At 41.7% G+C, this 13,224-nt stretch overlaps 1 protein-coding gene across 4 annotated transcripts in view; it reads right to left on the minus strand.

Moving 5' to 3' along the window:
• Window positions 1-4,318: 4,318 nt before the first annotated feature.
• Window positions 4,319-13,224, minus strand: part of SERPINE2 (serpin family E member 2) — a 65,721-nt gene continuing 56,815 nt past the window's right edge. For 3 of the 4 annotated variants that reach the window (XM_025404360.1, XM_025404359.1, XM_025404361.1), the window contains 4 exons: window positions 12,126-12,226; window positions 9,759-9,845; window positions 6,671-6,754; window positions 4,319-5,064 (listed from right to left, as the gene is read on the minus strand). In XM_025404360.1, the coding sequence (XP_025260145.1) occupies window positions 5,027-5,064; window positions 6,671-6,754; window positions 9,759-9,845; window positions 12,126-12,226 (310 nt within the window). In that variant the 3' untranslated portion in view covers window positions 4,319-5,026. The remainder of the gene's footprint in view (window positions 5,065-6,670; window positions 6,755-9,758; window positions 9,846-12,125; window positions 12,227-13,224) is intronic. The other variant, XM_025404362.1, reaches the window with a different exon arrangement.

A 13,224-nucleotide genomic window follows, 5' to 3' on the forward strand; every position in this document is an offset into this window, starting at 1 on the left:
CTACTTCCTTTTGTTGATAGGAGAAGATGCACTGCGGAGGCAAGGGAATCCTGTGTCCATCGGGACAGTTCCTGAAGCCAGACGTAGACAGTCTTCCCATCAGGATGGCCAGCTCACAGCATCCCTCAGCAGAGGGGTGTGCCCTGAGGACGCTCAGCTGCTGGCATGCTGCCCAAGTTCTCCATCCTAAGCCCACTTTGTTTTTTTTCCCCTCAGTTCATCCCTGTTCCATCTCCCCCAGCCTTAGTTTGCAAAGCCCCTCAATCGTTTCCTCTGGGACCTAGAGGCTCTTAACTTTGGTTGGGTATCAGAGCACTTACTTGAAAGCCATGGTTCTCTCTGTATAATACCAAGAATGATTACTAGATCTAATCCCATCATGTAAACTAATCACAATTTTTCCTGGAACTTATGCAATCAAAAGTCACAATCGTACATGCTCCTGAAAAAAGAAAGATGTTTTGGCGTTGCTGATGTTTGTGCTTTCCATGAATACTTACTTGTTGTTCATTTATCTGCCTGCCTATGAGTGTTTGCTAACTACAGAAGACTAATGGTTTAAGAAAACTTTCTGGGAGAAAAACAATTGGGAAAATTAAAAACATTAACTTATTCCTTCTTCAATTGAGGAAGAACTAACTACATTATTTGATTATTCAGAGTATCTTTTCATCTGAGCTGTTGCATATTAAAATCGCAAATGAAGGCCTGGCACAGAGGCTCATTTGCATGTAACCTCAGCACTTTGGGAGGCCAAGGTAAGAGGATTGCTTGAGCTCAGGAGTGAGACCAGCTGTGCAGCATAGCAAGACCCTGTCCCTATTTTATTTTATTTTTAAAATTTTAAAAATTTCAAATGAACTCAGTTTGCTCTATTCTGATCCTCTTTTTTGCAGAAGACGTGAGTAAAGAGGTCATTGGAAGAATATTTCCGAGAGGGGAAGAGTTTGACTTTCTGACGATGCTTCCTGTGCATCAACTATTGATGTTAGCATTTTCACACGAAGACCTATCAGTAAGGGCCAGGAGACATTTAGCAATAGACTTACACAGTTAATAAGACAAATCTAATTTTAAAACATCAGCTGACCATCTTCAGATGAACTGACTTGACACTGATGTTCACGGGGTTCCTGGCCGTCCACCACCAGGACTCAGTTCTTGGTCCTGGGGTTTTTTACTGTTTTTTGTCTAGGAAGGATAGGCATGGAGGCCTGCCACTCTTCTCTTGACCTTTGGCAAGAGATTATAAACTTCAGATGAAGGGGGTATAGCACTAAGAAATTTAAAATCTCATTTTCATTTTGCCACCTAGTATTTTTTTTTTTTTTTTTAGAGATGGGGTCTCAGTAGGTTGCCCAGGCTGGTCTCAAACCCTTGGGCCTCCCAAAGTATTGAGATTCTAGGAGTGAGCCACTGCACCAGGCCCCTAATAATAATTTTATCTGCAAACATTAACAGTGTACTTGGTGTGAAGAAGAACGGTGATTTCTGATTTTGCAGATTTCTCATTTAAATCACACCATCTCTATTTTTATCTTCAAGATTCAAAAGAGGGCCAAGATGGGATCATAAACTTAGATGAAGGAGGTATGGCACTAAGAAATTAAAAATTTCACTTCCATTTTGCTACCTAACCATAATTTTATCTGAAAACACTAATGATGCACTTGGCGTGATGAAGAACAGCTGTTTCTCATTTTGCAAATTTCTCATTTAAATCACAACATCTCTATCTCTTTTTCTTCAAGATTTAAGAGATGGTCGAAGGCACAGTTTGGGAATCCCCAGAGAAATGGGGCTCTAAAGCCAGTCGTGTCTTCTACTCCGGCCTCCCAAAGCAGACTCTCAGTAGGCAAATGACACAGTGTCTTTCCATGTTCACAGGAGGTCGAGGACATAGAAGTCACCTCCTAGCTTACCCAGCTCTCACCTCTCTCCCAGCTGTCACCACTGATCACTCTTAGGAAGTGGGCAATTGCTCATCTGCTGGCCCAGGGGAAACGCCTGCATTCCTGCTCTTTCTTACTCCCCCTGCATGTGAAGCTCATGTATTATTCAGTTTTTCATTTTCAGAAAACAGCACTCCCGGTACAAAGGCCATTCCCTTGGGCCTCTTTGTAAACTTCTGTTATGATTGGGATTTTCTTTTGCTTCAAAATTTCCTGTCATATCTCCTTTTTAGGACAGAGTCAAAGGCCAGTAAACCGGAGCTTTCAGTGTATTTGTGTCAGTACCTACTCTCTTCCTCCACGGTGTCCAAGGCAGAATCGGAAGTACCCATCTCATGACCTGTCAAAAGAATGACTACACTGATGGTTTGTCTGTTTTAACAAACGTCTGTCATTTTGTTACTTTAGGAAAACTGCAGCCTGTCTCTTGTTCAAACTCAGTGTGACATCTAATCTATATGATAAATTACTTGCTCAAACATGTCTATATACTGAGGCTGGAGGACTGCTTGAGGCCAGGAAATTTGAGAGCAGCGTGGGCAACATAGCAAAGACCCCCATCTCTACAAAAAAAAATTTTTTTTTTAAATTGCCAGGTGTGGCGATGCATGCCTGTAAGTCCTAGCTATTCAGGAGGCTGAGGCAGAAGGGCTGCTTGAGCACAAGAGTTCAAGGCTGCAGTGAGCCATGATCACACCACAGCATTACAGCCTGGGCAACTGAGAGATCCTGGAGTGATGGTGTAAATGAGAACTTTGCAAAATGAGAAATCACTGTTCTTTATCACACCAAGTACACTGCTAATGTTTGCAGATAACATTATTATTAGGGGCCTGGTGCAGTGACTCACTCCTGTAATCCCAATACTTTGGGAGGCCCAAGGGTTTGAGACCAGCCTGGGCAACATAGGCAACATACTGAGACCCTATCTCTAAACAAAAACAATTATTAGATAGCAACATGGAAATGGAATTTTAAATTTCCCAAAAAAAGTTTTAAGGAAAAAAAAAAAACATGTCTACACAGCAAAAATGATCTATCACAGGCCTGTACTTTTTGTGGCAGTCTCCAAGTCTAAATTTATTTCAGTTTCCCTCAGGGAAAGGAGTTTCCATAAATTTGATCATTTTGAAGTAAGACAAGGCCTACAGACCATTGACTTAAAGATACCAAAATGTAAGCCGGGCACGATAGCTCACGCCTGTTATCCCAGCACTTTGGGAGGCCGAGGCAGGCAGATACCTGAGGTCAGGAGTTTGAGACCAGTCTGGCCAACATGGTGAAACCGTCTCTACTAAAAATACAAAATTAGCCAGGGGCAGTGGTGCGTGCCTGTACTCCCAGCTACTGGGGAGGCTGAGGCAGGAGAATTGCTTGAACCCGGGAAGTGGAGGTTGCAGCCAGTCGAGATCACGCCACTGCACTCTAGCCTGGGTGACAGAGCAAGACTCTGTCTCAAAAAAGAAAAACAGAAGAAAACAAAGTACACATACATAATTGTGAACAGCAAAGCTCAGCCCACTTGACAAATAATTCCAAATGGCAAACTGATGGAGTGCCGAATGTGAGGTTTTAATGTATAAAGGCAAGGAGGACTCAAGGGCTAAAAAGAAAAAATGTTTTTAAGTTTTGGTAAATATTTTAAACTTAAATTCTGATTTAGGTTAGACCACATAAATCTGTAAGAAATTAGTTTTTTAAAAAGCAGGCAAATGGTAACATCAGAATTAGGATGTTTGTAGGCTGAACGCAGTGTGGCTCATGCCTGTAATCCCAGCACTTTGTGGGGCTGAGGTGGGTGGATCACTTGGGGTCAGGAGTTCAAGACTAGCCTGGGCAAGATGGCGAGGTACATCTCTATAAAAAGAAAAAGGAAAAAAAAAGAATTACGATGTTTGAGTTCAACTTGGAAAGTTACCTCAAAAAAAACCAAAACCAAAAACAACAAAAAAACACAAAAAACCTGTCATTTCGAAAATCTCCTGCCTATCACCAATCACCAAAAACGAAACAGTCCCTGTTCCCTGAGATTTCCAAAATACATGGCACCCAGCAACTTCATTCTGCACTTGCTACAAAATCCGTTTCTTTGCTGAGAATTCTTAGCCATTGCTGGAGTGAATGTAGCTAAGATTAGAACTAGGATTACTGTAGTAGTTAACTCTGTTGCAGTGATCTATAAAATGAGGCGTGTTGAAGCGGGTAAAAATGTTTGATTGTCAGGTCTAGAGGAAAAGGATAGGAAAAGTTTCCGGGCTTTGAATTTCCTGATGTTTACATAAGTACAAAGGTTTATAAGAAGACGCTGACGTATGTTTAAAAGGCTCAGTTTCTTCTATTGTATTTTCAAATAGCAGAGAGATAGCTTTATTTTTACTACTCATAACAGTTTATTTTTACTTTGTACAAAATACAAAAATGCAAATCCAAGGAGTACAGACCAGTAGTGACAGGCACACTGCACAACAGCAACCTTGTCTAGCAAGACATGGGTTTTTTAAACTTTATTTTAGTGAATACATGCATTATATAAAACAACAACAACAACAAAAACACAAAGAGGCTAGAGATTTCACCGTTTCTACCCCCAAAATAATGCTTGCTATCAAGACTTTGGAGGGGGATGGGGGAAAGGAATTTAAAAGGCAAATAATATTTTTTTCATAAAAAGTAAAAGCTACCATAAAACATTTTTTTTTCTGTCACACTGATTAAATTTCTTCTGAGAAGCCGCACATATAGACAAAACAAAACAAAAATTCCTGAACTGGACAAACAGCAAATACTCAAGAGGGTTGTTAACCTAGGTAACAGTTCAGTAGTTTAAAGAATCTTTTAGACATTTCGAAGCCTTTCTAATCATTCCTCAGTACAGTGTTCCAGCCATCCTGCTTGTTTTTTCCCTCCAATACCTCCCAGAACAGAAACGCTTGCATCAAGTCTGTTCCTAAGAACTAGTTTTGAAAAAGAAGCGATGTACAAAAATATTTAACAGAACTATGAAAGATGCAGGAAAGGAGTCTTTCTTTGTAGCAAAGTAGTCGTTGCTTTGCATGGTTTCTTTTGTGTACTCTTCAGGGTTTGTTTATCTGCCCCATGAATAACACAGCACCTACAGAATTAAAAGAAAACAATGCATGGCTCTAAATTAATAATCCTTAAAATAAGAAACAAGGATGAATAAAAAATAAGAAACAAACAATCATGTTTGACCTCTTGCTCAATAGTGTTGCCCATTAGAACTTTCTGCAGTGGTAGAGATGGTCTATATCTTTGTTGTCCAGCATGGTAGCCACTAGTCACATGTGGCCAGAGAGTGCTTAAAATGTGGCTAGTGTGACTAAGAAATTGAATTTTATTTTTTATTTCCTGAGATAGAGTCTTGCTCTCTCACCCAGGCTGGAGTGCAATAGCGCAATCTTGGCTCACTGCAATTTCCGCCTCCCAGGTTCAAGCAATTCTCCTGCCTCAGCCTCCCAACAAGCTGGGATTACAGGCACCCACCACCATGGCCAGCCAATTTTTTGTATTTTTAAGAGATGGGGTTTTGCCATGTTGGCCAGGCTGGTCTCAAACTCCTGACCTCAGGTGATCCACCCGCCTTGGCCTCCCAAAGTGCTGGGATTACAGGCATGAGCCACCGCACCTGGCCAGAAATTGAATTTTTAAAGTTAATGTTAAGTAGCCACATGTGGCGAGAAGCTCCCTCATTGGCTGGCTCAGTTCTGGAGCATGCCAATTAGAACATCACAGATGCAATGAGATAAGAGGATAAGGAACTATCTTGTATTACTGATTACATAAAATAGTAAAAGCTAAAATATACATATTAGTGCCTACTCTTGTACCAACAAGAAGCCAACCTCTCTACAAAGATAAACTTATACTTCATAATTGTAATAAGCAGTCAGCACTACTGTTGTCCTCATTTTAAAGATGAGGCTTAAGGCCAGAGCCAAGTTTGAACCATGACTCCCAGAGCAAGGTATTTCAAAAGAGTGGGCTTATAAAGTGACACGGTATGGCTCTGTGTCCCCACCCAAATCTTGCCTTGAATTGTCATAATCCCCATTTATCAAGGGCAGGACCAGGTGGAGATAACTGAATCATAGGAGCGGTTTCTCCCATACTGTTCTCGTGATAGTGAGTGAGTTCTCACGAGATCTGATGGTTTCATAAGGGGTTCCCCACTTTGCTCGGCTCTCATTTTCTCTACTGCCACCCTGTGAAGTGGTGCCTTTCACCATAATTGTAAGTTTCCTGAGGCTTCCCTAGCCATGTGGAACTGTGAGTCAATTAAACCTCTTTTCCTTATAAATTACCCACTCTAGGGTATTTCTTCATAACAGCGTGAGAACAGGCTAATACACAAAAGCTGAAGTTATATAGCTTCTAGCAAAATTGAACGACCACATTTATATAAATATGGAAAAGTCAATAGAGGTCAAAAGTGTTCCTAAGGGATGCTGAGCCTCTCTGTTAAAAACAACAATCCACAAAACCTAGAATCTTGTCAGTGTGTAAAAGATTCCATCACATCTGTAAACACAGCCTTTGTTTTCCTCTCTCTTTAACATGGGTGGTTATATTCGAAGCATTTGCAACTACTGACATTAGGGAAATGGATTATGGGCACCACTGTTGGATATAATGAAGAGTGCAAGATACCTTTTGAAATTCTAACAAAGAGGGAATGATGGAAGAGGAGAGTCACTTACCTGTAGGATTATGTCGGATGAAAAACAGAAAAGGTCTGTCTACTATAAACCAGGGAGGCGATGATCTTGCGATTAGAATTGCAGCTATGGGAAGAAAAGGAAAATATGTTGTGCATATTACATGAGGCCATGTAAGCATAAGGCCAGCAAGTTAGCTAGCTTCATGGAGCCTCAGAGGCTGGTGTCTGAAGACACACTTAATGTTTGTCCCATAGGCTGACCATGTTACAACAGGCTCAGTGGTCACCATTTACTAAGCCTACCTTGGGCCAGGCCCTTTACATTACTGTGTCATCTCTTCTACAGAAGCACCATCTCTGATAAACGTACTTACTCCTCATAGAGTTTTGATGAGAATTAAATGACATAAGATATATTATAGCTCTTGGAACAGTGTTTGTCACTAAACACACCTAATGCATATTCATTGTTATTATTAGCTATTTTTTTATTCACACCATCTGCTTTGCTGATAAAGTCCCTGCTCCTTTTTTTTTTTTTTTTTTTTTTTTTTTTTGAGATGGAGTCTCACTCTGTCACCCAGGCTGAAGTGCAGTGGTACGATCTCGGCTTACTGCAACCTCCGCCTCCAGGGTTCAAGCAATTCTCCTGCCTCAGCCTCCTGAGTAGCTGGGACTACAGGCGTGCGCCACTACACCCGACTAATTTTTGTATTTTTAGTAGAGACGGGGTTTCACTATGTTGGTCACGCTGGTTTCGAACTCCTGACCTCAAGTAATCCATCCGCCTCAGCCTCCCAAAGTGCTGGGATTACAGGCATGAGCCACCGCGCCCGGCCCCTGGTCCTGTTTAGCTTCTCTAAATCTTTTCTGTATATAAAGGCCCAGCCCAATTCTTAGCTTTCGTGTCTGTGCCTTCTCCTTTGGCACACTATTTAGGTTTCCTTTGCACTGGAATGTAGACCACTCATCCAGGACCTACTACCTCTGCTGTTCAACTCACCAGGTGTAGGCATCTGACTTGGAAAGCAAACTTCTTTAGGCTCATGGGTCTTGGTCATTCCTTGTCTGCCAGGCTTGCTTCCACTTAATAAGCCTGAGCCAGGGCCTCAAGGAAGGGTAGGCGTGTGGCATTACTACCACATGCCTGTTGTAATGGCTCAGTCCTCTTGCTCAAACCCCATAAAGTATTGAACACTTGGGCTTGATGTTATAAAGGAAACACCTGCAGTTATGCTGGAGCAAGGCCTTTTCCCAGGGTTATTAAAAACAAGTATTAAATTGCAGGTGTTATGGACTGAACTGTGTCTCCCCCCAGATTCATATGCTGAAGCCCCAAACCTCTAATATGACTATATTTGGAGATAATGCCTTTGAGGAGGCAATGAAGGTTAAGTAGGGTTCTATTCTAATAGGACTGTTGTCCTTATTTGAAGCGGGAGAGACACCAGGGATGTGTCACATGGAGAAAAGACCATGTGAGGACACAGGGAGGGGCAACCTCTGGAGATCCAGAGATCTCAGGAGAAACAAACCTGCCAACACCAACAGCTTGATCTTGAACTCCCAGTCTCCAGAAGTGCAAGTTCTGTTGTTTAAACCACCCAGTCAATGGTATTGTGTCATGGCAGCCTAGGCAGACTAAGACAGGAGGACCTGGGCAGTTACATGGGGCCTTGCACTGGGTTTAATACTCTGCTGTTGCTATCTTGAAACTCTAAATACATTTTGAACAAGGGGCTCCATATTTTCATTTTGCACAGGACCCCACAAACTATGTAGCTGGTCCTGATAGTTACACTCGGCAAAATTGGTCAATGACTTTTAGATGTTACTACTTAAAATTACCTAGAAAAGATAAAAAGCATCTTAAAATTTCCAACCCTCTTATTCCAGGGTCTTTGTTTTAAATGCTACTTTAAAGGAATTTTAAAAATGTTTATTCGAGGCCGGGCGCGGTGGCTCAAGCCTGTAATCCCAGCACTTGGGAGGCTGAGACGGGCGGATCACGAGGTCAGGAGATGGGGACCATCCTGGCTAACACGGTGAAACCCTGTCTCTACTAAAAAACACAAAAAAACTAGCTGGGCGAGGTGGCGGGTGCCTGTAGTCCCAGTTACTCGGGAGGCTGAGGCAGGAGAATGGCGTAAACCCGGGAGGCGGAGCTTGTAGTGAGCTGAGATCCGGCCACTGCACTCCAGCCTGGGTGACAGAGCGAGACTCCGTCTCAAATATATATATATTTATTTATTTGAGAAAGGCAGTCACACATCCATTGTGAGTATAACTGGTATGTTTCAGTAACCAGGATATTTGACCCAGCTGCAAGTGTAGCTAAGATTTTCACTTTATGGGCTCAGAGAGTTGGCCAAATCTATTCATCTAATTTCCTACAGATAACGAGGGGTGAAAAAAACTGACTTACGATTGTTCTGTTTTCTCCTTCATTATGTAAACCACTGAGGAGGAAGCAGATGTGGATGTTCTAATTATCAAGGAAGGCTGTAAAACAATCCTGCCACAATTGAACAGATGCTGGCGAATTCTTCAGTTTATCCTGGATAGACCTGATTGCCTATTTTCTTTTAAGTATTTGTTGTTTATTTTATGTTTAAATCTGAAGATTGGTCTTTTTTTGCCAGTAAGAAGCCAGAACATGTTTTATCCTCCTGAGAGCAGGGGTCAGCAAACCATTGTCCTCAAGGCAAGTCTCCCAGGCTAAATCCTGTTTTTATAAATAAAGTTTCATTGGAACACAGCCACATCTGTTTACTTGTATTGTTGTTGGCTGTTTTCATGCTACAATGGCAGAGCTAAGAAGCTGTGATGGAGACGGTATGACACACAAATCTGAAATACATACTTTCTGGCTCTTTATAGAAGTTTGCTGACTCCTGTCCCAGAGGAGTTTCTCTCCCTGAAATGCTTTTCTTTAATGAAACAGATTCTGAGCTTTGTGGTTACAGGTCTTCAATCTGTCTGTACTCACTGCTGTCTCCCGAGGGTCAACCCACACACAGTGCCTGGCTGGAAAGAGGGTGCGTTACATATTTGCTCAACCAATGAGTATACAGGAGTGTGTCTGCTCCCCTGCTAGAGGAAGTCCTGCCACGTGACCCAGTGCTTACTTGTTGCTGCTGAAGCTTTGGTTCCATCTTCACTGACTTCAATTTTTGCTTTTTGCAAGATATGAGAAACATGGAGGTTTTCTGACCCTGTTTCCAGAAAATAAAACAGTATCAGCATTTGTTTGATCGACAGGCCATTGGTTGGTTGGGGAAGTAACCTCAAAGCTCAAAGCCATGGCAAATTCCAATTTTTAAAGTGTCAGAAGACATGACCTCTGACAGTCCTGGTGTTGAAGGCTGCAGACAGCTGTTACTTGTGAATTTCAGTCCCTGCTAGGTGAACTGTGATACTCACTTCTGGAGAGGGGCCCAGGCCCTCAAATGATTTAGTGCCTCTATCAGTTCAATTCTGATCACTAGAATTGTATTTAAAAAATGAAAAGAGCAGAGCTATAAAAAGGAAGCCCAGTTTTCTGGATGCAGCAAGGCAACAAGATTATTTTTCAGTTACAGAATGCAGATGCAAAAGGGATTTCAGACAGCACTGACAGATGGGGAAACTGAGCCCTAGAATGTGAAGTAATCTTCCCTGCAATCATACAGCTAGTTAGTGGCAGAGTAAATCCGGGCTCTTCACAACAGCCACTCATGTCATGGCCATAGGAGTGAGAGAAGAGTGCTGAACAAGAGAAGAGTTTAGATTCTCCTGGAAGGGCCAAGGCATACATGCAGTTGTGTCTCAGGGACCTTCTGGTGAACTCACTTTACTTCTCAGCAAATTCTGACCATTCCAGCAGCACCCACCGGGTATAGCGTTCACAGAGAATGCAAACTGAAGCTGACATGAGTCTGGATGGGACATAGGTCTGGATGCAAAGGGAAAATGTGCTTTTTGTGTCATCTGCTTTTGAACTATCTGCACCAATGCCCAGCTCTAATATGACCAAATTGTGACTGAGATGCACATTTATAGGGCCCAAGTTACATGCAGTGTTAAAGAGAACTCTCCAGGAGAATGTGGGGCACCTGGTTCTTCCTGTGAATACCCCCTATTTAGCATTTCAGCGGCTATGAATAACCTCGAAGGGCAACGTGCAGATGAAAATGGTACTTCTCAGTCTTTGCTGGGCTGAGGGACTGTGTTAAAATGGATTCTGGTTCAGTGGGTCTGGGTTACACCCAAGACTGTGCATTTCAAACCAGCTCCCGGGTGATGTTAATGCTGCTGGGCTGGAGGCCTGAGTTTGAGTCATGAGGGATTAACGGCTATGAGAATATCCACGGAGCTCAGGTTCACCAGGGCAGTCATGTTTGTCCCCAGAACAGGTACTAGGTGTTTACTAGCACGCAACTGAAGCTGGCAATGAGCTAATTTCTTACCATTCAAGGTTATTTGCAAACTGGAGTACAAATCATGTTCAAGCCATGACTGTTCCTTGGAAAGATTGCTATGTTCTAAATTTAAAGAACAAAGGACTGACCATTCAAACATAACTCTAGAGAAAGGTACATACACTGCTGGCAAATGAAAAGTAAGCCTTAATTGCTTTGGCAAAGAAAAATTTTCATCAGATTCATTTGAATTTATATTGTTTCAGATTAATGAGCATGAAATGCCAAAATACATATCTGGGTATAGTGTATGCCTGCAGTCTTGATTTTTTCAAGCAAAAGGAAAAAGTTGGCATTTGAAAACAGAGCGACAATATCTAAGTCAGAGCCAATATTAATAAAAGCAATACATGAAATACTCCTTTATGTAGTCACTGGGGCTTCCCATGAAATGTACGTGCAAAATGTAAGGACGCTTACTTAAATTTAAGGTCGAGAGCAATGACTAGATAAAGAAAATGAGGTATGTATATACCATGGAATACTACTCAGTCATAAAAAGAATGAAATAATGTCTTTTGCAGCAACTTGAATGGAGCTGGAGGCCATTATTCTAAATGAAGTAACTCAAGAATGGAAAACCAAATACTGTATGTTCTTGCTTATAAATGGGAGACAAGCTATGGGTATGCAAAGGCATAGAGAGTGGTATAATGAACTACAGAGACTCAGAAGGAGGAGGGTGGGTTGGTGAGGAGCTAAAAATCTACTAATAAATATTGGGTACAATGTACACTACTTGGGGGAGGGGTGCACTAAAATCTCAGACTTCATCGCTATATAATTGATCCATGTAACCAAAAACCACTTGTACCCCAAAAACTATTGAAATAAAAAGATAAAAGAAAAAAATAAATAAACGAAGGTCAATAAATAAATAAACAAAGGTCAATAGCATCATTTGGCAATATATCGAAACCTTGTACAGTTTTAGGGCAACACATTCCTAATTCTGATCCTTTTTCCTCTGAACAAATCAGTCTCAGTTTGTAACACTTTCTTCAAGTATACAAATACATTTCGAATTGAACATACTTGTTATTTTTGTAAAATTTGCCTTTGATGAATCAAACATGTCGGTAATGCCAAGGGCTTTCAGCGGCTCCTTCAAATCTGTTTGTGCTACAGCTGTGAACCTAGCATGAAAGCAGAAATGGAGAAAAAAATCACGAGGCTATAAATGCCGCAACATGATAGAGTCGGTGCATGTTTACAAACTGATTCTTTTAAAGTAATATCTGAATACCGATCTGAATTGCATCTTAAATTTGAATTCCAAATTTAAATACTAGATAAGTAAAGGACACCTCAACTCTCAAACAGTTGGCAAAATGAGTCGTACATACTAACGGCAAGAATGGGCACTCCCACCCTGAGGTGTAATTGGCCCCCTGTTCCAATACTTAGGAAGATCTACAAACATAAACATACTTCTTTTATACTGACGTGGAGGCTGAGTGTTAACAAGTTCCCAGTACTCTGGAAGATCTGTCATTCTTCCCCATATCCAGCTAAAGTTTCTCCATATTCATCTTGGCTGCTCTAAGACCTGCCATCCTTATTGGGATTGGAGATGGTCAAAAGAGAGGAGAAACATTCCTGATAGTTCATTTTGGGATTCTTTTTTTTTGAGACAGAGTCTTGCTCTGTCGCCCAGGCTGGAGGGCAATGGTGCGATCTTGGCTCACTGCAACCTCTGCCTCCTGGGTTCAAGCAATTCTCCTGCCTCAGCCACCCAAGTAGCTGGGATTACAGGCACCCACCACTATGCCTGGCTAGGGGTTTTAGATATTTGTATTTTTAGTAGAGACGGGGTTTTTCCATGTTGGCCAGGCTAGTCTCGAACTTCTGACCTCGTGATCCACCCGCCTCGGTCTCCCAAAGTGTTGAGATTACAGGCGTGAGCCACCGCGCCCAGCCCCTTTTGAGATTCTCAAAGTATTTTACTATTAAAACAGGAGCAAAGATTAGGCATAGGTGACATGGTATTATATTTGGGTATAACATAGGTTTCCTGAATATTTGTGAACTACTTGGCCTTGGGGATACATGGATATAGATGTGTAAATGTCAGTTACTATCATCAGAGGATGCTTTATCAGATTTGATCTCATCCTGTGGAAGAGCACCAAGG

The sequence above is a fragment of the Theropithecus gelada genome, chromosome 12, assembly GCF_003255815.1.
Source record: "Theropithecus gelada isolate Dixy chromosome 12, Tgel_1.0, whole genome shotgun sequence".
Lineage (NCBI taxonomy): Eukaryota > Metazoa > Chordata > Mammalia > Primates > Cercopithecidae > Theropithecus > Theropithecus gelada.